At 39.4% G+C, this 25,551-nt stretch overlaps 1 protein-coding gene across 4 annotated transcripts in view; it reads right to left on the bottom strand.

The window, feature by feature from the left end:
- si:ch211-1e14.1 (UPF0606 protein KIAA1549) overlaps window positions 1-25,551 on the bottom strand; it is a 45,451-nt gene that overhangs the window by 12,090 nt on the left and 7,810 nt on the right. For all 4 annotated transcript variants that reach the window (XM_047822482.1, XM_027161504.2, XM_047822483.1 and 1 more), the window contains exons 3-11: window positions 7,633-9,621; window positions 7,312-7,400; window positions 6,570-6,738; window positions 6,258-6,388; window positions 5,353-5,542; window positions 5,187-5,246; window positions 4,010-4,155; window positions 2,607-2,784; window positions 1,642-1,826 (exon numbers count right to left, since the gene is read on the bottom strand). In XM_047822482.1, coding sequence (XP_047678438.1) covers window positions 1,642-1,826; window positions 2,607-2,784; window positions 4,010-4,155; window positions 5,187-5,246; window positions 5,353-5,542; window positions 6,258-6,388; window positions 6,570-6,738; window positions 7,312-7,400; window positions 7,633-9,621 — 3,137 coding nt within the window. The remainder of the gene's footprint in view (window positions 1-1,641; window positions 1,827-2,606; window positions 2,785-4,009; window positions 4,156-5,186; window positions 5,247-5,352; window positions 5,543-6,257; window positions 6,389-6,569; window positions 6,739-7,311; window positions 7,401-7,632; window positions 9,622-25,551) is intronic.

The following is a 25,551-nucleotide window of genomic DNA, read 5'->3' as shown; positions in this document are numbered from 1 at the left end:
ATCACAGCCTTTGGCATGGTTGTGGTTCAAACTCCTGACAAGGTTAACAAATTTGTCTGTTGCACCAGTCAGGAGCCAGGCTATTACAATTTACAGACTTGCCTCTCACTAATGTAAACACAGTGTTAGGAAATGCCCGTGTACATGGGATTAAGTCACGGCAGTCTGAGTTTTGTACAATAATAATGTAATAAAAGATATAAAAACTGCTGCTGTGCATTTACAAATGTTACAAGGTTTATTTGTCAAGAGTGAGAGGAAGAATGACATGGCTAGGTAAATGACAGGCACACAGGGCAGTGGTAAGGCTCTGGGCTGCTGATCAGAAGGTCCAGAGTTCAAGCCCCAGCACTTCCAATCTGCATTGATGGGCCTAAGCACTTAACCCTGTCTACCCAAGAGGGGCTGTATCATAGCTGTCTTTATGCTCTGAACATAACAGGCTCCAATATGGGAAGAAAAGAATATCACTGTGCTGTAATGTGTGTATATAACTAATAACTAAAATCACTATATGTATGTATTCACTGTACTTCATTTTTAATGAACTCAAACCAAAATAGATCAAAATTGTCCATCTTTTGAAGAAAGTCAAACTTTTTCAACTTGATGTTCTGTACACTGACGAGTTTTAAATGGTGTACTGTGTCTAAATACCTGACTACTTTTAATATAGGCCTGGCTCTAGTGTTACGAGTCTGGGCTTTGGAAGAATAGAGAACTTCAGAGGAGCTGCGACACCAGAAAACCAGCTAAAGCAAAGTGTTTTAAATCAGATACGACCTCAGACTACAGGGAAAAACATGCTTATTGGGAATCGATATCGCGTCAAAGTGCATTATGGAATTGTTCCACCCTTTTGGCATGGTTAGTTTACTATTTACATTCAATAACCTACTGTAAGAGCTTCAAAAGATAAAGAAAATAAGCTTTATTGTAGCTTTTAGGATTTGTTAGGCTTATAAGTGAATCAAAACAGAAGGAGTTGTTTCTTGAGAAGCTCCAGACATACTTCAAACAGCATATGTATAAAATCATATTATTGACAGTCTAGATCAATAAAATCTCCCAAACAGAGTGGCATTTGGCTTTTTAGCTGGATTTTATATGGCATTTGGCTTGAGTGCCTATTGTATTGACCAATTTATACAGCTAACACTGAACAACATTTTTAGTATATATTGAAGTATTTAATCATTAAATAAACATATTTTACATTCAAATCTTTGCTTTCCTAGTTTTGCCCCACAGGAATATTTATGCCTGTAAAATGTGCTTTTGTGGCATTTTATACAACAATATTATGAAACAGTACAACTATCAAGGACAAAAGTCTGCCTAATCCTGGCAAAACCGCAAGACACTGCATCACATTCGTTAGGCTGATATACAAAAAAAGAACTTGGAGTGAAAGATTGGAGTGGCACTGAGTAGGCCAAATCAGTCCCCCTGAGATGAGATAAGCAGCAAGCAGACAGAGCAGAGACACTTCGGAGCCCAGTAGCTGATTAATCGCTATCTGTAAACCGAGAAAAGCAACAGACAACAATGCAAAAAATGCTTTTCCCTCTGTGTGACTTTTCCCTCTGTGTAACTTTCACCTCTGAGTGACTGTTATTAGTGTGGGCTTTTCTCTCTTACCTTCTGCCTCTGCTGAACAGTGCTCATGGTGTCTGGCTGAAACTCCAGTTTGTCTGTCCGACACAGTTTCCAGTACAGTATGCTTATGATGATCATCACCACCAGCACAGGCACCACTACTCCTACTATGATCCATGTGTTAGTATTCTCTGTTTCAGATGGCAATGACACCTGCTTCTCCACAGCTGGACACAGCACACAAAAGTGCAAGCATGATTACAATCCTATAATATTAGAATAACATATGGGACAAATAACAGGCACCTAACGTTCTTTATGATGTCTTGTGCCATGAACAAACTATCCCATGTATGAAAAAAATCTGATTCTTAGTCAGATTCAAATTCTGTGATGTGTGAACAAAATACTTTTACTAATTTGTCAATGAAAACAAAACTTCTTGGAGCCCTTTTTTAGTACTGGTCCTTTGTTCAGGTATAATGTTTAATATGAATATGTCACACCATTGCCTCTGGATTGCTTGTTTGGAATCTACATCTGGATTTCTGTAAAGCTTTGTGTCGATTTCCACCGTTTACATAAAGTAAAGTATTTTCCTGTTAAAGCTTTAGCAGCATGGCGATTTAGATGATGCTGATAGACAGCAGAGACAGCCTCAGGCCTCCTGTTACTCTGCTATTATACAATAGGAAATGGCTTCATTAAGACTAATGATGGTAATTTTTTTTTGTGCTGTAGGTCAAACAGCGATAAATCCACCAGCACAAATGGCGCCAGACAAAGAAGCCAAGGTCTGAGTAGGACATGTTCATTAAACCCACTCTTCGACCTTTACGGTGTGGAAAATGTAATTATTTGGTGTTCAGATACCACAGCCAACTGGCAATGAGTAATGCAAGTCCAGTAAACTAGTTATGATTAACTGACCTTAAACAAAAGCTTCATAACCAACTGCCTGCAGGGAACACAATAGTGTGTGGTGGTGTTTTGACGGTGATACTTACGCTGTGCCAGAATTCCCTGGATACGATATCCCAGCAAGATGGCCGCATGCTGTACGTCCAGCCTGTTGAGCAGGTTTGCGGTGGTGACAGCAGGCAACCTTTCACCATTAGCACCTTCCACAAAGTAGATCATCTCCAGGGGGTTATCTGGTTCTGCTAGGCGAGTGATCTGCACAATCTGCACAAGTCATGGACTTATTTACATATTTACAAAAGTTAAGACTTTGCTGAAGTAATGAATAAAGTGCATTTGTTCATTAATCCGTGTTGCAGTGATCTAAGAAGAAAGTAATGCAAGTTTGTGTTGCCTCAGTTTTCTTTTCCCCCAAATGGTTTCTTTTACTATCCTTGTAATTTTACAAATTAGATATAGTAAAGTATAGTTAAAAGAAAGAAAAAAAAAAAAAGATCAGTCAAACCAGACACAGACAGACACACACATAGCTACACCAAACAAATAGCAAAAGGTTTTGTCAGGTCATTGTAGTAGAGATCTACACACTAAGCCGGACACTGCAGAGTTCTTGGGGTGAAAAAGGACAGCACACAGCCTCATTTGGTCTCAACAGTCACTTGGCTCGGGTCTTCATGCCACATATGATCGTTTCTTGGCCAATTTTATGAAACGCCTTCCAATTTTGTACTCAAACACAGCCACTCTGTATTTCAATACTGACATAAATTAGAATTTTCTGTTTTATTTGTAAATCTGTCATATTCACCTTTTTGCTAATTAGTAACTTGAAGACAGTCTTGCAGTATGTGTTATCAATATCACCAGTGAGAATGTCTGAGTGTGCAGTGGGGGTTGCTGTAAAACCAGGCCAGTCTTTAATCACCCTGTCAGCTCCGTGCTGTAAAAGAGGTCTGCCTTGCTCTTTATATGTCCCATGAAATTAAAAAAAATCTCTCAGCAGAACAGACGCACGGTTCTAGAGTGACTCTGTCTGAGACGAGTCTTCAATAATTGATCTCCTATCAGCTAACCGTCCTAGGAGTGGAGAATAGGGACCAGTGAGAGGCTCCACGGTTTAGGGATGAATAGAAGCTGTTGCTATGGATACTGCTGGGCTAAAAAATGGTGATGAGCCGAGGAGCCCAGGTGGTGACGGGAGCCATAGAGAGTGATCCATTAAGAAGCCAGAGAGGCAGAGGACGTCCACACTGACTGAATAGGATAATGAGGGTACCCGTTTCAGCTGGCACACGTGTAGCATTTACATACGCTAATATACACACACGACCCAAAATATAAACCAGTGCAACATGTGGATATCACAGATAATAGAATTATTTTATTGTTTTTATTAACCAAATCTTCTGAATCTTCATGTATTCCCCCAGTATTAATTGACTATATGGAGAGAACTTTAAATGGTACTGGGGGATATGTGATCCGTTACCTGTACGCTGTTGTTGCCCACGCTGGTGGCTCTTTTAAGGCGTCGGCCTGCAGAAAGCCCCTCTCCAAGCAGGGTGGCCAATCTCCTCTCCATCTTTGCTTGGAAAATCCTATCACTCACATCATGCTCCAGCACACCCAGCAAAACTACACAACAGCAAACACAAATATACACATAATGACACAAGAATAAATACTGTATATAGGCCACATTCAGCTTTCAAATACAGGTTTTCTGTCTGTACGTAAGTACTCAGAAGTTACCTGGGAAAAAAAACAGAGAAAAAAAAAACTGTGAAATATTGGGCACGTCATTACAAAAGGAGTAAAACAAAAGAGGCAGGGCTAGTTCCTCTCTTATACCATTAGTGTTACTACCCTTCTTAACACTCACAAAAAAAACCCAAAAACAAAACAGTAGAGTAAGTGTAAGTGCATAATGTATAGTATGTCATGTGGGACACAGCTAGATACATACCTCAGGCCTGAACAAGTCTGACCTTGGACTGTGGGAGTGCATTTTTCTTGCTCTCTATCAGCTCAAGTGAGCAGCAACATTAAGAGTTCAGAGCAGTACATAGACCCAACTATGGAATTGTATTTGAGGACAGTTTTTCTGGATAAAGCGATGAATGAACCTAAACTGAACTGTGATCAAAGGACACGAGGGCTTTGTCAGCTTCTATGTCTTTTTAGGATGGTATTAAATGTATTAAAATTACATACTCCTGCAAAAAAATTGTGCCCATAGAAGCTGACAAAGTCTTCATGTCATTCGATTACAGTTCAGTTCATGTTTATTAATTGCTTTATCCATAAACAATGTCCTCAAATACGATTCCATAGTTGCTCGGAACTCTTAATGTTGCTCTTAATATAGTGTACATAGTGTAAATAGTATATCGATTTTTAACAATGACATATCTCTGTCTGCTAAACATAGAAGGGTATTGATAATTTTTTTTTTCATTTAGGAAATTTCCTAAAGCATGTTTGTAACCATTCACACTCCTGTGTAAATATAATTGTTATTAAATTTTAGTCACCAGCTCTAAATATAGCTGTATAGCACTATATCTATCAATGTGCATAAGTTTGGACAAGCCTCATGATAGCATAAATAATTATTTAGCCAAAAAAACAAAAAAAACAACAAAGACACTTTTAGCATAACTTACCTGTTCTCACCCATGAAGAGCGAAGCAACTGCGTTGTGTTCAGCTCAGGGTAGTGAAATGCTGATGACAAAAGAAATTACACCATCATTCTCGTACAGTAATCAAAACATTGAATGACTGCAGTTATTGCTGATGTATAGGAATAACACTTGGTAATGTGACTCACGTTCTGCGATCTGCTGAACAGGGTATCCCAGATAGTAGCTAAACTCCACCACGCTGAGACGTCTCAGGCGACTGCTGACCTCTGACCCTAGTATGTACCCTTGAGTATCACGTACCACGAAGGTAATATCAACCGGGCCATGAAGCTGCCTTTGTGTTGGTCCCACAGAGCTCATGGTGATGTTCAATATCTAAAATAGTTTGTTAAATAGGGAAATATGAACGCAGCTACAAGAGCACGAAAATAATGTTAATGTCTCAAGCAAAACATAAAAAACATCAATCAAATTAAATTAATAAACAGAATGTGGGCTCAGAAGGTTTGTCTCATCATTTGTAGTCAATGTTATTCTAAATTTAATTAAAACAGGGATGATTTGTGTATGAGAGCATCAGCCAAAGCTCAAGTGTGTTAACATGTCAAAACTGAGAGCTGTGTAGAAGTCCCGAGTCCCCTGCACTGCAAATTTCACTCATTTGTTTAGTTGCCTTGACAACTGTGGGGTTGAATAGTACATGTTCCTCTCCCAAAATCCAATCAAAGCATCTGGCTGAGAGTGATGTCATTTCAGTTTACGGGAAGCAATCTATAGAAATTGCTTCCAATCAGCAAGCACAGCGGCAATCAGTGGGAAAAAAAAACAGCATGTCTTCTACACTGCTGGTACATGTCAAAACACCCCCACAATAAAACCCTACACGTTTAATCATACACCATGAATTGAAAGCACAAACGGTCCATTTTCTGAAGAGTATAAAAGTAAGGTGAGGAACTCAAGAGGATTAGAGCAGCTCGCAGCTGAGTCATTGCTGTCTTTCTGCAGTCTTTAACAGTTTTAATCTGTATGTCTTGTCTCACCACATATTACAGCACAAATTCATCCAAAACATGGAAGAGATCCTTACGTGCACAGTAAAGTCGGTAGACTCCTTTAAGCGATGACGCACTTCGGAGAAAGCGTAAATCAGGCCTCTCTCGATGTGTTCGATGAATGTGCACACGTGCATGTCTATGTGTACGGGCAAAAACTGAAGCACTGCAGAGAAGGAGTACACAATAAGAAATAATCAGCTGTTTTAGATTTTAGACAAATCACTCTATATCATCGAATACGGAGTTGTAGCTTAGTTATTATTGCAATACAGATATAAAACACTTGCATAGAAATGCAACAGTTAAATGATTGTGAATGGGTAACATGTACAGTATGTCTCTACCAGAGTGGAGGTGGTACTGCAGGCCTGGCACAGGACTGATTGGGGAAACACTGAGAATGGTGTTAGACGTGTATGTAAACCGTCTCAGAGCGTTCATAACTGATATGGCTGTGTAGACAACGGGACCAGACACAGCCCGAAACACAAAGTCTGGAGGGGATTTCACCACCTATACACACACACAAAACAAATAAAAAGATTCCAATTTAAAGCAAATCCAACATTAACATACACAAATATCATCATTTCACCAAACAACGTCCCTGTACATTACTGTGGGTAGACATTAACATGAGCTCTACCTTAAAAAAAGCTGCAAGGAAATGAGTATCTGAAGTTCTCTAATCTATGTGTTAATATTATTTTCGGAGAGGGGTTTCAATCTATGAAGCCTATCTCTCCAATATCTGATTATATGAAATGAACAGATAAAGGGAGAGTTTGCCAGTTTGCCAGCTTTTATCATGTTTACAAATGTTACACAACCATCAGAGTCTAACAGAATAGCATATTATTATTGTACATCCAAAAGGTAAAGCATTAAAACTTATTTGAATGTATGTATTTGGATCTGATTTCTTAATAACAATGACAAGTAATTCTAATGACAAGAAAATTCTAGCAGGGAACAACAGAATTTTACCACAAAGAATTAGTATATGTCAATGGACAGTTGGGGAATGTTTTTTTTTTGCCAGTACATACATACAATACATACAAGTTCAATAATATTAAAGTTCACCTGCAGTTCAACAGATCGATTGAATTCAGCTTTGAGGATCTCTCTGACCTTTGCTTTGGCGTAACCAGCTGTGGAGCCAAGTGGAAAGCCTGTGGGAGATGGGTAAAATATCATTCTAGGAGAAAAGCTCTTTTGAAAACAAGTTCTAGTACTGCCTTATTCTCTAATCAGTCTATCGTTTGTTTAAACTGCTATGCCTATGAATATGCATTTTAAAAGACAAATTAACATTAAAAATGAAAAAAAAAAAAGAAAGAGCGAGAGAAAGTGAGTGAGAGTGAGAGAGAGAGAGAGAGGGAGAGAGAGAGAGAGAAAACTGACCAACTCGCACTAAGTAGGTATCAGGTTTGGTAATGTTGCAGAGGTACTCTCGGACAGTGGTAGTCTGAAGAGTAGAAGGTTGGGTTGTCACTGAAGGGGTTGTAGTCAGAGTTGTAGTATTAAACACCTCAGTTGTTGGGCCTGGAGTAGTCACAGTTGTCTCATTGTTTAATACTGAAATGGTAGAGACTCCTGACTTGTTGATTGTTGTTACAATTCCATCATCTGTAACTTCACTGAAAGGTCTCTCTGATCCTGTGAACCCTTGGTCAGCCAAATCGGTCACAGGAAGGGCAGAAGTGCTGTTGAGGGTTGAGTCAGTGGGTGCTGCAGAGGGATTATGTGTCTGGGTAAACACATCATTGTTGAGTGAAGTAGTAGGGAGTGAGGTCTCTGGCAAAGTAGAGTTCATAGACCAGTAAGGGTTTGTAGAAGTTGGGAATATGACGTCAGTTTCCTCCGAATCAGAGGGTGGAAGAAACACTGATGGGGAGGTGCTGCTGACTACGGCAGACGAAACAGATTCAGAGTTATTCCAGTCAGGTGTTTTGGCCAGATCCCACAGGGAAGATGAAATGTCCATGGAAGGTGTTAATGCTGAAGAGTACAAAAATGGAAACGTACTGTTTATTAGACTAGGTCTTATGTCTGACAAATCCAAGATAGTAGTGTTAGACAAATCTAATCCTGAGATGTCTGTAGAAGATTCTTCAGGCCAGGAGGTGTTGTCCATGGGCTGCAAGTCCTCTCCATACATTGCTGTTACCACGTGACTGGGTGGAACAGTGTAGGTGCTGATAGTGCTTACAGATAGAGGGAGGGAAAAATATTTGGAAGTGGTCTGGTTGCCCCGTTGTTCTGTCCAGCTTTCATTACTCTTGGTGAGCTGAATATTGTAGTATTCCAGACTATTCATATCAGGAAGAAGAACATCACTGGGCTCAATGGTAACGTCGGGCCAGTTAGAATATGACTCTGAAGTTTCACTGACTATGTTAATCTGATCTGCAGAGGCTCTGGAATGCACCGCTGTAGGATGAATGGTTTGGACACCCACATGAATAGTGCTGGAAAATGATATATGGATCGGAATACTGTTAGGAACGCTGGCTAATGTAGGGGTTACACTTTGAGAAACTGTCATTTTGCTACTGGTTACATGAAAAGTACTAGTTGAATTTTGGATAATACTGAAGGCCATGTTAGGATCTGTGGTAACATGTCTATCAGGGACAGTTTTGGAGGGACTGGAAGAGGGGTATTTTGTGGACAAAGGAATCATTACCCTTGAAGGAAAAGATGTATCATAAGATTCAGAGTTTGAGTCCTCAAAGTCGTACATGTCAGAGGGCAAATTGGTGACCAAAGAATAGTCATCTGCCTCAGATCCCATGTAGGACATTGTTTCCAAATAATCACCAGAGCCAGAACCATAGTCTGCATCCATAGTGTTGGCTGGGAAGTAGACCTCTGGTGGACCCATAGTCGGTTCTATGAACGATGAGGTCACATAATAATTTCCAAAAATAGCATGACTTGGATACAACTGATGATCATCTAAGGTAGCATCATTTTGGATATTTAAGTCATGACTAGGGACTAAATGATTAGAAAGTTTTTCTTGGGTTCCATATGTAGTGTCATTATTGCTAATTCTTTCTGCCTGTAATTCAGGTGGTGCAAATGGTGGTTCTGCAAAAGAATCCAGCTCAGCTGAAGGGACATTTAGTGGTGTCAGCTGGGTGCCATCAATCAAGCTTGGAGGGGGCATCAATGCTGAGGCATATACACTGCTGGTGGTGTGACTGTAGTAGTACTTCGAGGCTTTGGGTGATTCATTGTTAGGCAAGATAGAGAATGTCCTATGGAGGTCATTCGACTGTCCCAAGGCTTCAAAGGATGGATATAGTAAGGTGGTTGGTGAAGTAAATTCATGTGGCAATTCCATCAGAGATTGCTTTGCTGTGGTGGAATCCGACAACGACCAGTCTAAAGAAGACAAAATATAAACAGAAATATTGTATAAGCAGTTTGATCACACAAGAACTAACTAATGTTTCTTGTTTTTTACCCCTCAAAGATGATCTACTTGTCAGAAATGACATTTTTATCTGAAAAGATTTGGATAAGCATTCTAAGCAAGTTTTAAAAGTGCTCAAAAAAGCTCAAAACTCACAATATTTACTTGTGGAAACTATAATGGTTTTTAGGTTTTAAAGACTATAATTACATTCATTCTGCATCTGGTCCGGCATATGCCAAACTAGATATTTTCAATCTTGATATTTTAGTCTCCATGAAGCAGTGTAAGTAATTTTAACTGTTTGTGAACCCATAACAAACCCGATTTAATAACAAACATGCATGGACTTAAGTCATTAAAAAGAGTAAGCCTAAGCCTACGTTCTGGTAGCAGGCAATAAAATGCTTTTTATGAACAACTGGGGTATGGTAAAATAAATAAATAAATAAATAAATAAATAAATAGAGATCATTTGGGATTTAGAGGCATGTATGATGAAAATGGATCAGTTTATGATTGTTTCCATGCCCTACTAATAAAAGAACCTCCTTTATGGATATGCATTGTAGAATGGTCCAAGTTACGATTTATTATAATTATCTACTTATTTTTTCGTGTTCAGTATTATCACTGATAAAATCTAGATTTATTGAAGAAGGTTTTTGCCGCCCTGCCCGTGATCAGTTTTAATGAATTATTTAATAAGAACTACAATGATTACACAGGTTGCAATCCTTCACATCTAGTTGCTTGCAAGACACTTGAGACAGAGAACTACATTTCAATAATTAAAAGTAAAGCTTTGAAATGTAGGTCCTAAGAGCAGTATCAGTTTGCTCGGTTTATATTCTTAAATGTTCTAAAATTTCCATTAGCTCAGACTTTACAACATGTGCAAAGGCACTGGGATAAAGACTGGCAGTGTATTCAGTAGCAGATGTGCGCTAATGAAATGGGCCTTTCTAGGGAGGATGCGGAGGAAAGGTGAGGTGCTTTCGTAATGAAGGAAAGAACGGACTCTCCTATTAGAAAGTGGGTGTTAGAGCTTGGCAGCTAGGAGAGAAGACTGGTGTTGCATAAAAGCACCAGTCATGAATAGTTGCTTTGTTTTTGATTGGAGCAAAATAGTATGTACCCAAATCCGTAGTACTAAATCTATTGCATGGCGGCTGAAAGTAAGATTTTGGAATTGTGCCCTCTCTGGTAGAAAAACACTAATGCAAGCTATGTGTGGAAGAACACTGTGTTCAGCAAAACTTGTGCACTGTGCTGATTAATCTAATGGCTGGAAGGGCAATCAATAGACATTCAGAGAGAATTCAGGGCTGCATCCCAAACCATATAACTGACAGACTATTTAGTAATGGTAGAGTGGTCTGGAACACGCTCTGAAATGTTTACGACTTTGTAGATTTGTTCAACATCAGCAGCATTATGGGGATAAAAAACATCATAGTGCAGATCAGTGTGAAGGTCAGTTACTGGGTAGCAGAAGGAAAAGGGCAAAACCTTTATGATCTGGTGTGTTGTATCTACACTGGATACAGCTTCTTGCATCGATGCAGCAACTAGACGTGAGCTAGCACATATATTTTTATTACCTAATCTATTACCACAAATGGCTCACTCTTAGATAAAAATAAAGAACCACACCAAATTTGACAACTTGGGTAATGATGTACAGGCCACAAAGAGGATAAATCAGTCGATGATCGTTAACTGGCTTTCCATCAAACTGGAGTTAAATGTTCAGCAAGAGAAACATTAAGACTTCAGAATCCATTTTCTTCTTATAGTATCATATTGACTATCACTCTGTGACTCATATTCTCTACTCTCTCACACTTCTCTGATGCTGTCTCCTGTGTACTCGGACGTCTGTTGCGCCTGATGTCTGACATATCTAAGGTATAGGTGTAATAATTTCCGGCCAATTCGATCCACAGACCCCTGACACATCAATGACTGTAAATGACTTTTACAGGATTGTCATGGTGACTCATAGCACTTATTTGGATCCAGACTGGGATTTAAAAACATCTTAAAAGAGCTCAATTCAGTTTTCAAAAATATGCTTATGACCCAGTGTGAACTGTAACTGCAGTCTGTCAGAGAGATCACTAATCATGGCTCCAGATCCAAACCAGACAGATTTGTGAGTCAGAAGATGTCGACATTACATAGGTGTCTGAAGCAATCCTCCAACTTTATTTAGTAAATATTCAGTAACACTGTATTATCAGCCCATTAAGCTATATTTAGACTCTTGCAAAAAAGCATCAATGTGAACATGCTTTAATATGCAGATCCCATTAGTAAAATGAGTAAGTAAACATGTCCTGTCCGCCCCCCCCCCACACACATACTTTCCTTTCTAAAAAGCTCTTGCGATTCACAGAAGTATAGAAACATAATCCTATGCTGTTTTACCCAGACCCTGGAGAGTAAACAGTTTTCTATACTCACAGCCATACTCTGTACTCTGCCAAGTGAAACCCCTGAACATAAGCTGCTGAGAAATTATGACCCTCTATCTGTAATAATTATTTACAGAGCAAAAAGTAGATAGTACTGAAGAATTAACAATAGCAATAATAGTAAAAAAAATATTTACTATTTACATAAATAATTTGTTTTATTGCTATGACTTTTTAGTCCCCTTATACAAAATATATTTTAAAAAATTTAAGAATACATCTAAAATAGTGTCACCACACAGAATGAGGGTTACCGGTTTAATCCTTAGCTCCTATCAGTGTTTTGAGTGTTTTTGCAGTGTTTTGAATATTCTCGTGTGAGTTTCTGGGTTCTTCGGTTTCCTTGCACTTCCCAGAAACATACATTTAGGTGATTTGGCTACACTTAAATGCCTCTATGTTAAAATGTATGTTTGTCCCAGGATAGACTCCAGACTGCTACAAAACAGACCAGCGGAAACCGGTTACTGAAAATGAATGAAAGTACATGTTCTAGTTCTTGCATAAAATGTTCAGATAATCTGACTTATTATATTCACAGACCACAAAATCGCCGTGTAATTTAGAGCTTGGATGTTTGCAAGTTTGAAGTTGAACATGAGTTAATTTTTGTAAATAAAGATCCTTGACCTTCACCAGACTGTATACCTTTAGGATTAACAGGAACACTGAATGCACCTCAGGACTTGCCCAACATCGGTGCCCGTCTCTTATAGCTGGTTGAACACAAATCCCCACAGCCATGATCCAAAATAAAGTGAAAGACTTCCCAGAAAAGTGAGGGTAACAACAAAAGCGGATGGAATGGGATGTTCAACAAGCACATACTTATGAGTGCGATCATCAGCTGCTCACAAACTGCACATATGTACAGCATGTTGTTAGTACTTGGTCTGATATCTGCCTTAGCTGAAAAAGCAAATATGTGTATGGAGTCAAAAATCATAAATGCTATGGCAAAATTGTTATTTTTTAAATAGACAGAGATTCAATTTAAAACCCAATCCCAAAGGAAAGCGTTGATGAGTCCAGTTAAAACCTAAGCAGTGCTCTTACCTATACTTTTATGTGTAAGATGTGAACTCCTATTTATTACTGGGACAATTCATAGTTGCACCATGAATCTTGGCAGTGAATTATCTCTGTGTGGTGCCAGGATTTAGGACTTACCACAAGGCAAGGACTTATTAGGAATGAAAGCATGAGGCGACATTGGTCCTTTACATATACAACTGAAGACCCCTGGTGTCTGCTAAATATCAAAAGATGAGTGTGTTCTGTGGAAACACGCTTCAAAGCAGGCATTACCTAATTTCTATTAAGAGGGCCAACTCGAGTGTTAATGAAACAGCATGACCCTGAGCAGTGCAAGACAGATGACGATGTGACAGACTGAAGGCAGGGGAAACACATGGGGATGCCTCGCTCTACCACCTGCTCCAGAAACTTGACCATGCTACGCATCGGTGCCGTTTCATTGTGATCGCTGACTATTGTATTCTCGCATGGTAAGTGAGAGTGATAGCATGTCACTGAGGGTGTGTTACACACTAAGCATAATCTTTCTATAACAGTACTTATGTTATAGCAGCCATGCAAGTATTATATACACTTAAATGATATTTTGGAAGCCATTATTACATCATTTTGTACAGCAGCAAATAAAAATCTACAGAGTGTGAGCCAAAAGAAAAACATGGTGCACGGTTTTGAAAGGACACTCACTTGTATCGTATATATATATATATCAGCGTATACATGTATTTTCCTGTGGCACAACAGACTACTAGCTTAATTTCCAATTCCCAGACATTTAAAAATCCAACTTCATGATAAACCTCACCCAGCAACCGAAGCCACATTCTGCCAATGAGGAGGAATGATTTTTACTAGTTGTATAAATCAGCTTGTACAAATGAATAACAACCTTTGCAAATCATATGACGTTCCCATAACTTTATAAGCTGTTGAGAGAAGATTAAGACGTGAATAATGTTGGTAGAATAACAAGGCTAATGCCTAGCCAACATTAGCCAAAAGTACTGCTGGTGATATAGATATTAGTTATAAGGATATAATAAGGACTAAGACTACAGAGAATCACAGGAAATGAGTGCGCATTTATGTTTATTAATGTACCTAAGTACTTTGTCATATTTTGGGGTTAAATTACATTTCAGCCTGGTTAATTAGGTTTCTGGGTGACCGAAACACGCGACTAAGTACACTGCAGTAGATAACTACTGAATTTATGATTAATACCACATTAATAGGAGGCTCCTGGATTGAGACTCGTGTCAAGGGTGAGAGGTGGATTTTTGTATTCTGATACAAAACATTGTTGCCAAATTTTTAGCTCGCAATCTAGTGTGAGCGAGTGTGAACAAAAAGAGGGAAAGGAGTCTTGAGATGAGATCAACCCTGCATAAATGATCCAGATCAGCAGACTCAAATATAATTTGCTCCTCCCTGAACCCCTTCCACCACTCGCCAGGATAATTTAACCCAATAAATGTAGAAAGTCTGTCTGAGGGCTAAGGGATCTTTCATCTCTGTAACGCCTCGCTGGCAAATCCACACAACTGGCAACATCGAAAAGAATTCAAATGGAAATGCATGCATTATCCTTTGTAACACATACAGTGTGTCAGTAACATCAAACACGTTTAAAACTGTCACTATGTCTTCCGTGAGTGGGAGGAAATGAATAAGAGACAAACTATATTAGCATCACAAATGCGGGACGATGCAGCGTTTTCATCTAAATGGACCGTGACAACAAGCTAACTGGGAAACAAAGACTCTCGTGTCTCGTTATTTTATATATGAGATGTGTGTCGTTGTCCGGCAATAAACAGAGAGAGTTATACAAACCTCCCTCGCTTTCATTATCCGGACTCGGTTACAAAAGTTCATTTAAAAGGAACAGCTGTGAATCACACAAAAGTGAGTCTGTAGCCAAGGTCTACTGCTGGGAAAACTAAGATACCAATTATAGGCCCCCTTTTAATGATGTCATTTGCCTTCATTTGCCAGGCTCTTTCCAGTGACAGTCTCATTTGATGGTGGTGCTATTACAGAAAAGCGGAGTGAAACACTCTTTTGCCCACATATGTTTCTGTTTTAGTCACAACCCATTGCGTGACTGCTTTACTCCCTCGTTTTACTCACGCTCTAATAAAACAATAAAGTGATGCCTGTGCTGACATTCACTTTATTTCACAAAGACCTATGTCTATGTTATTACAGTAGTGCAGGAACACTATATGACCAAACGTTTGTGGACACCTGACCTTCACACCCAGGTGTGCTTCTTCCCCACTATGTCTTTGTATGCTGTAGCTTTAATTTCACTGGAACTGAAGGGTCAAGTCAACCCTGTTCCAACAGGACAATGCCACTGTGCACAAAGAGATCTCCAACAGGACATGCCAAGGTTGGAGGGGAACAAGTCATGTGACCAGCACAGAGTACTGTCCTCAACTCCTGAACACCATGTGGATGATGAACTGGGACAGAAAATGAACCCCAGACCTCCTTATCCACAATTTGTGACCTCACTAAACCTCTTATGGCTGAATGAACATAAATCTAATTTTTTACTTTGTCGATATGCACTTTGAAAAGTAATAAAATTAACCTTTGAGGACATGAAGTTACAATATTACAGGAAATCAACCATCTGTGATTTATATATAGTTGTTACTATAAAAATTATAACAAATTAGAACAAGTGTCATCATAATTTTTTTTAAACAAATAAAATCATTTTCATTAAGTTCATTGTATTTAAATAATCAAAAAGCAGAAATTTAGAAACAACACTTGCAAGATTACTGTCACCGCCTCTAACGTCAAACATGTGCAAATCATTCACGCTTTAAAAAATATTAAAATCAATCAGGACTCTTGATTAATAAGTCTGGAGAAAATAATTTTAGTGTCACAGTCTGTGCTACTTTGCATTTTTCGGCTCAGATATATTGCCATTTTTGCCTGACCAAAGATAAAATTGATCAGCTGGCACCTGAACCTATTTCTCCGGACATATTTAAAACCAAGAATAAAACACTAAAAAGTAAAATCAACAATTAAAAAACCTTAATATGCTCTGTAAAAACCCAAAGAAAGACTGTAACCTGGAGCAGTGAATAAATGCATGAAAAACAGTTTCTCTCTGTGAACAGAACAGACAATCATGTGCAACATCAGGGTTTGAAATGGAAATAAAAGAGTTAACACAGTGTAAAATCCTCCATTGGAGATCAACAGCTTTTTTTGTTATTGGTGGTTTGTACAATGCCCTGGTTTAATATCATCATTAAAACCAAGTTTGTTCTCCATGGGGTGTCTACCCTCCCAATCATTTTCTTATTTAAAACCTTAACACAGGCTCTGTAGAGAAGCTTCCCCAACGTCCCGAAGTCCATCTCCCCGTCACCTTGGCACTCCAGGAGAGGACCTTCACACCCGTCAAGGTCGGGAGCGATGTTCAGCTAAGGAAAGGGTCCCTCTTCGACAGGACCAGTCTTGGTATACGGATAGTCCATCAGCCAAACACGCTCCTGTGATGATAGGGAGGACCTCCATCGGTGTAGGAGTTGATTGACAACATGCAGGGACCACAGTCCCATACGCGCTGCCAGGTCCTCTACCTTCGACAGGTCAGCTGCCACAATGTTCACAAGCTAGCGGAGTGTCACAATGCCTATGGAGATGAGAGTCCTGGACAGTGCAGGGATGGTCACACTGGAAATACACCAGAGGCTCCTCTAGCAGCCAGTATAATGTTCCACTCTCTTTGTTCTGCTTTTTAAAAAAGTTTAATTTTAAACAGTCCACGATAAAACAACGGTAATCCAGAAATGTCCAGGCGTTTTGGGGGTCTTTTAAAAACAAAGCCCTGTCCAGACTCAGACCACCAACTGAGGGTAGTCATCCACTGGCTGCTGCTCTCCATACCAAATCTTTTGGTCCAGTGAGGAGTCCCTTGATGAACTGAAGGCGGAAATCTGTGGTTCTGCTGGCTAGATGGACCAGCCCCTTCCCTCATTCCCCCTTAGGCAGATGGAGAACGCTCTGGGAAATCCAGTGTAGACCATCCCAGAAGAAATCCACAAGAAGGGCCTGGATGTTTGCTAGCAGGTTTGGCGGCGGATCCACACATGCCAGCTTGTGCCAGAGGGACGACATGGTGAGATTGGTGATGACAAGGGATCACCCTCAATATGACATCCTCGGGACCAGCCATTTCCACATGCTCAGTCTGCCCTTCACATGCTCTACATCACCATCCCAATTTTTATTTAAAAACTCATCATTCACAGCTGGACACCCAAGTACTTAAAACCACCTCTTTTCCACACTAAACCTCTCGGAGGTGTAGGTTGCCCACCTCCCCACTCGCCAACTAAAATGGCTTCACTTTTTGCCCAGTTGACCTTGGCACATAAAAACTAAAAATCATTTAAAATATCATTTAAAACATTCACATCTTTCTGCGATTCAATCTTAACTACCAGATCATCCGCATACACTGAAAGACATAGTGAATCATTGCTGTGTGGAATAATAAAACCAAAAAGATGTCATCTCATTCTATTTAAAAGAGGTTCAATTGCTAGTGAATACAGCATGCCTGACAAAGAACAGCCTTTGCGTATACCTCTGTACACTTTAAAAGGGGCACATAAACCACCAATAACCTTCAATACACTCTCAATTTCACTGTACAACACTTTGATCATAGCTATAAAACCTGGGTTGTAGCTTACAGTCTGCTTGCAAATTTCAGTGGGCTCCGTTAAGAGATCCCCTGATTCTGTTCGCAGAGCATGTATGAACCTTTTCTGTCCATTCTTTTGCTCTAAACTGAAAAAGAACTTGGAAGGAGCATCCATCTAAGTTGTGCGGTAATGCCTAACAGGTCGTACATTTTGGATTTTTTTTACGTTTGAGGGGTTCAATATGCCCTCGATCTCCTGTGGCCTCCAAACGCTGGAGTTCCACGATGTCTATCTGCAGAGCTTTCAGAGATCTAACTATGTCTCTTGTACTGTTGAGTGTACTGTTGACAAAAACTTTGATTTGTGTTTTAATCACATCCCAACACTGCTGTAAAAGCTGCCATCTCAGATTTAAAACGATTCCATAAATATTTAAAAGACATTTCATTTGTGCATCTGAAGATACAAAGAAGCTGTAATCGAAACCATCGATGTTGAATTTAAAAACAGCATTTAGCTCTTCTGTACCATCCTTAAAAACCATAAAAGCCACACTCCTGAAAGACACTAGGTGTTTAACAAGTGGGGACGGAAAGCTATTTGGTTATTATCTTGTCAGGAATAAAAGGAGGAACATTAGTTAGCTTTAGATAGATTAACCTTTTTAATTAGGGAACCCAGGGGAGAAACCGTTGTGAGCTTGTTATTCACTACAATGCCTTTCTGACTCAGTTGGTGCACTTTTTTCAACATCATTCAAAAAGATCCTAATTGCACTGTTCATACGGAAGGCAGAGACAATGTTCTCGTGCCCCACCACGTTACCGACCGCTAAAACACACTCATCTAAGCTCGCTGCACACCCCACCCTCACACCGTGCCGGCGATCCAAACTTTCGTGCTCGGAGCCGCCATGCTCCTCCACCACGCTGCTCACACACACAGTTACTTGCTCACACACATACATGCTCACACAACAAAATTAATTAATCCGAGATATTAAACGAAACAAACTGCATTAAATGGCAAAAAAATTAACAATCACGCTCTCAACACGCCACCCTCACTATTCCACTGCGCATGCATAGAGAGAGAGAGAGAGAGATGGTGAAAAAGAGCAGCATAGAGTGAATGAGAGAGAGAGAGATGGTTAGAAAGAGCAACAGAGGGTGAATGAGTGAGAGAGAGAGAGCAAAAGAGAGAGAGAGAGAGAGAGAGAGAGAGAGAGAGAGAGAGAGAGAGAGAGAGAGAGAGAGAGAGGGAGTGAGAGAGAGAGAGAGAGAGAGAGAGAGAGAGAGAGAGAGAGCAGGTTGGGATAATCTAAACAGCAGGACTCCACACCATAAGTGATGTATTGAGTAATTCACTGGAGGACGCTCAAGTTCTGTGTGTTTGGCCATATCCCTCTGTTTTCTTCAAATGGTGGAAAGCTGTGACTGTAACTGGAGAGGCCCTGAAGACCATGCCACACTACAGGCCACAACCCCCCGGTCGCAACTCTTCATCGAGTAAACTTATACTGTTATGAAAATAAAGCTTGTCTTTTTAAATCGGAGATACTAACAAGTGAAGTAGTGATAACCTGAGTTGTAAAATATCTGTCTATTTCCTGGTTATGGCATTTCTCTCGCTCTCTCTACATGTGTAGGATTTCCCAGACCTGATGTCTGAAGACTGAAGATCAGGAATGACCTCACCACATTAATTGAACATAAAAGAAAGATTGTGTTTGAGTCTATAACGTCAGTCCTGTTTAATAGCCGACATCCACTTTTGTATATGAAAGCTCTGTCCTGGATTTGTACTTCACAATTCTTTGTATATAAGCTTTAACTCTTTTTCGACAAGGGTCATAAAATAGAATTTGTTCCTGTTTTGTTGTTCTCATGTTCAACATTCAATCCTCATCAACTTACATTCTACGGCGAAGGTTAATGACTCACATGAAGGTAGACAAGACTCAAGAGATTTATAGTCTCTATAAAGAGACGACATGAGAAAGGAACCTTGTGAGGAACCAGACTCCAAAAGGGAACCCGTCCTCTTCTATATGACACCGGGTAAATTGTTACTCTTCTACAACGGTATACAGTATAATGTGAATAAGAGCACAGGGCAGTCTTAATGATTACAGCAGCAGTTCTTAAGAACAACTCTACAATATCAATGTGGTATTATTTACTGAAGGAAGGTATGAGATGCTATAAAGTTCATATGAATGCACTTTACATACTGTAAACATTTATTGTAACAGAGCAGGTGTTATGTAGGATTTGTGTTACATCGGATTTGTAAACCAGTTGTGAACAAAAAAGTCTTTCTTCTAATATTATAAAGTGATACTGATGTAATTTTCCACACAAATGTATCTTCAAAGTAAACAGTGATATCAAACCCATTTCTGCTCTCTGAGATGCCCCAAGTGCTTGTTCATAAGCATCTAAAATATGTGTTATGTTGAAATTCTGTGTAAGATTATCCGAACAGAGGTAAAATTGTCTCACACTGAAAGCTGCCAGTGTCCTGATTATTTTTATACCAGACTTGCGGCGAGAAAATAATTCACTTGTTTATACTGATTGAAAATGTCTGATAAGTCGATGTCCATTCTGCTGGGGAATGAAACATTTGTCAGTATTGATGTCAGACTTCACAAAGCTTGTCTCTGTAAATACTTTATAATAAATCATTTTGTCCTTTATAGCTGCCTGGGCACTGAAGGGTTAAGTGCATTTTCTTTTGCGAGTCATGTCTGTTTCTCCTGGATTTGGGGCAAGTACTCGACTCGAATGCTTTCGGACCTATTAGTCCGTCTGCTGAGTCTGAAAAGAAGGAATGTGATAAGTTTTGTCTGCTATTTGTTCCAGTTGCATTGCACATCATTAAATTAACAAAAAGAAAAGGCAAGAAGTGTGAGAAGCGTGTAGAGCTGAATACTCAGAAAAATCAGCTTTTACTCGTTGGGCAGAAAGTTTGCAATGGAAAAAGGTATACGGACTGTTAGTAAGCTTAGAAATCACAAGCACAGTGAACTCAGGAATACAAAGATACTTAATAAATAATGTAAATCTGATCTAAATAATAGTTGTGTAGAAAGTAACAATTTGTGTATTGTTTATTTTAAATCCCTTCTTGTTTATTACATCTTTGCAGCCATATTACCTCAGTTAACTCATATTACCTCAGTTAACTCATATTACCTCAGTTTCAGAATGAGTTAGGATGTCTGTTCTCGTGTTGTTTATTTTACCTTTATTTTCTTTTTGGGTTTGTTGTTCCAAATAATCTTGAACACCTCACATTTTGTTAGCGCTTCAGCTCAGTGCTTTTTTTTGGGGTTTTGCCGTTGTGCCTTGAGGGTCGGTTTATAAGCTGATATCGACAATACACTGTCAGCTGCACCCCAAAATACATGCCATGTTCAGGTCACATCCTGCAGCTGACTCACTTTCAAAGTGACTGGGGACTTATTAGAACTGTCGACTTCCGGTGACATGACTAGACTACAGCGTCTAAATGTGGGTGTGTCTGGCAAAGCGATAAAGTTGAGAAAAGCTGAACTCTTTTGCAAATCTGGAGCCTACTTGGTGAGTCTACAAACGGGAGTAAAGTGTAGAGCGAAAGTGATCCGTGACTAAGAGAAGACACTTTGCTTCTCCTTCATCTCAAATAATATTATGCACATATACAATGGAGAACTTTATACACAAAAGCCATATCTCCTGACAACATGTTTTATTTTAGTAACAAGAAAATTAATTTGTTGTCAATTACTATGTTGCTACTTACAACACCCACTATTAAAAGTTATTACTATGGCACCCAGTAGTAGTCTTTCATAGCACAGCTCCTATAGTCACAGCAATAAAATCCCTATATGTGTGAACTTTAGCTAGGAGTTTGCTAGGAGTCTTCGAGACTTTTAGAAAAACTCCCTGAGACGACATGAGGAAGGAACCTTGCGAGAAACCAGACTCTAAAAGGGAACCCGTCCTCTTCTATGACACCGGGTAAATTATTATCCTTCTACAACGGTATACAGTATAATGTGAATAAAAGAGCTGGGATGAGCACAGTTACTGAAGGAAGGTATGAGATGCTATAAAGTTCATATGAATGCATTTTACTTATTGTAACCATTTGTGTTACGTAGGATTTGTAAACCAGTTGTGAACAAAAAAAAGGTTTTCTTCTATTATAATGAAGTAATACTGATGTAGTTGATGTCAGAACTAGTAGCAAGTTTGACACAAAGCCAATGACTGATAAATCAGCGTATGGATTTCTCTTATTTGTCTGAGCACGGTGCTTTAAAATAGCCTGTGTAATAGCTCAGACATCAGCATGAGCACAGTGTTATCTCATCCGCCCAGGCCTCGGCTCATGTTGCTCTGCTTTCACCCTCTTTGATTATGTGCTAAAAGAACTGTTCTTATCCTCATAGGCTGCTGGTCTTGTTTACTCATAGTTCTTCAGACAGGAATCACTGGTAAAGGCTTGAAGTCAGTGCAAGTGACATGTGCTGTATCACGTCCAAATTTAGACTACGGCAGGCGTATTGTTTATCTGGAATCGCAAAGATGAAGCCAAGAATACCAAAGACTATGCAAGAATGAGCTGTAAAAAAGCATAATTAAGTAAAAGAAAGTTTCAAACAGATGGAAAAGGAACAAACAGCACTTTTAATGAGGTGCTTTTCCCTTGCGAGCAGGAACAAAATAAGATGTTGGGGATTCAGATGTTGGGGATACAAGGTTTTTGTCATGTAAAAGTTAGTATACTTATTATTAATCGCCTATTAAACTGATACCTTTAAAAAACTTTTTAATAGGTATCTGCTATGGAAATCTACCTCGTTAATAAAGATTTTTTTCCAGAGAGAACTGGAGAGACGAGATGACTTGCAGATGTCTAAATTACAACTTATATTTGGCAACAGCCTACATGTGTGTGTTAAATATTTTCTCAGTGGTAGCGCTACAAAACAATTAATAGCCATTTGCTCAGGGAGAACTGCGAGATTCGGTTTATCACGGTTATTAATCTCCACAGGAAATCTTCTTGTGAAAATATTAGGGGGCCATTATTACATTTCCATTCATTCATCTGGCAGTTGGTTTTATGTGAAGTGAGTACTGAGTACTGAGACCTAATATGAGCAGAGCTAGGCTTGGGTGAGAAAACGGTTTTGCATAAGGGTTTTACAATGGCTCTCTAGCAATCTTGAGATTAATAACCTTAAACAATACACACTTTTTCCAACTTGTGTAAAAGGCACCGTTGTTTTAATATTTTATGTATGAACAGTCTCGTTTCAATCCACAGCGTTGTACTACTGTATGGCTTCATTACAATTATTGTGCTGTACACTTTTACACAGTTTGCACACATTTGCACTTTATGTAGCACTGTGAAGTGTACTAAGTTTTGTGTTGTCTTTTGTAGTTGTGTTTTTTGTGGAGCACGATATTCCGATTTCCCGAAGAACAGCGATACATGTAATAGCTGTTTATGGTTGAAATGACAAGATTCTTAACTTGACTTTAAATAGTGATGACAGCTTTTTAAAAACATTTTTAGGAGTAAAGACATCCAACTGCTTAAAATATGATTGTCAGGTGTGGGTGCCTCCGTGGGAACAGGAACCAGACCCAAATGCAGGGATTTTATTAATAAAATTGCAAACAGACAGACGCAAGAAAACACTAAGGGAAAACTACAAAACAAGATGCGAGGAAACCGAGAACCAAAACATAAAACGGAGAACACCAGGTAACAAACACACGCGAGACAACGGCTATAATAAGGAAGGTAATTAGTGACAAATAAGGATCAGGTGTGCAGAGGCAGGAACGGGCTAAGCATGGGGCAGGACAAACACACGTGAAAACACAAAACAAACTAAAGCACATGGCGCTCTGACAGGGAATAGTCTAAGTCATGACAACAATGGAGGAAGAATTATGTCCTGTCCCTCAGTAAAAAAACGTATTAGCAGAAAACAACTGCCCTAACAGCTGCCCTACTTAGTTAAGAGTACCTAATACCATGTTATTAGCTGACTTTGTTTGTAATCGTCACTGATGGTGCTTCTTAGCCAACTGTGTGCAGTAATCTACACCACTAAGTGCAAGGTCTCATGCTGTTTCAGTCGTTATTTGTTTGTCATTTCTATTAATTGCCAGTGAGTCTGTGACAGTAGTCTCTTCACATCACTAGCATTTAAATAAAATAAAAAAAAAAGTGTAAAAATGTCGTCTTTTAAGAACTCATAGTGGCAGCCATTTTGTTAGGAAAGTCCAGCAAAGTGTTGCTCCCTCACAGGCCTGCACTTTAAAGTTCACACATTCTCCTCATGCAACTTTTCATCAGTGATACAAACCTTCAGAGTTAAATGTGGCCAGATTCCTACAGCCTTTCTGTCCTTCAGCAGCATTTAGTTTGCTCGTGTGGCATTGCAGCTCTGCATTTTGATGGGTCTGGCATACTGATCTGTCCCCAGTGTAGAAGCCAATGAATAATGAATACTCTCACTGTCACTCCCAAGCAGATCAGGTTTCACTTTAAGCGAAATAACACATGCAATTAGACAGCAAGAATGGGCTCGGCTCTAAAGCCATACATTTGTGGATTGTGACGGTGCCATGCAGAAGTTAGAAACTAAGGGTGGTTACACATGTGTAATGTTTAGTGTGCTTGAATTGATGAATCCTCTATAGTGCTATGTGTTTAGGCACAACCGCACTCGCATGTGCACCTAAACAACCAGTATAGGGTCAGAGAAGGTCTGAGTGATGTGGTCTCGAGTTGCTTCCAGGCAAATTCTAGCACAATTCGGCAGCAGTGTGAAAGTGATTCATCTCTGAATAAAACAAATGCAGAACGTGAACCAAACCTGCTATGTATTTTGGGTTGCGGGCTGCAGTTCCTTGTCGATGTGAGCTGCTAGACTGAGCCAAAGGACAGAACTATAGCTATCCAGAAATGCCATGTGTTCTGCATTTTTGGACAGACAAACAAAAAATTTAAATAAACTTCTCCGTGCTTGGGTGAGTTTTGTGATTTCTTCACGCACTTGCCAAAATTACCTTTTCCCATTTCTGACCAATAAATAAAACGTTTTGTTTGTTTTCAGCTTTGATTTTTGATTCAGACTTGGCAAATGGACTTAAGGAGGTCTGACGATTTAGTCTGAAACCGAGCACCGTTTGCATGATAAACTGGTAAAGTTGTTCTGTGGACCGAGAGGTGCACCATGATATCGAACCTGAGGAGGTTGTGCGAGTCCGGTTGGAACTTGCCGTGAGTCCTGTGAATGTGAACACAATTTGTACTCGGGTGTGCACTTGTTCACAAAGTAAAGTAACCTGTAACCTGTATTATAGCTGATGATGACATTGTTAGTTTCCACAACCCACATATACCCCTAATAGGACCAAAATGATAAAAAACAAACAAAAAATGAGTTTTGTGTTCTCCACATGTGTTTGTGATGACGTAAGATGAACACAAATGCACCAGGGTTCAATAGAATCAATTAAGCCTGAAATACATTGTGATTCAAACTGCAGCAAGTTCGCCCAGTGGAAAAGCCTCTCTAACAGGCAACTTTAAGGAAAAAGAGACACTGGGCAAAATTTCCCTCTAAACCAAAATAGACGAAAACCCCATAAACTAGGTCGAGCCACAATGA

This window comes from Tachysurus fulvidraco, chromosome 13 (assembly GCF_022655615.1).
Source record: "Tachysurus fulvidraco isolate hzauxx_2018 chromosome 13, HZAU_PFXX_2.0, whole genome shotgun sequence".
NCBI classification, from domain to species: Eukaryota; Metazoa; Chordata; class Actinopteri; order Siluriformes; family Bagridae; genus Tachysurus; species Tachysurus fulvidraco.
The sequence above is the reverse complement of the archived record's forward strand: the minus strand, read 5'-3'. Positions and strand labels throughout refer to the sequence as shown.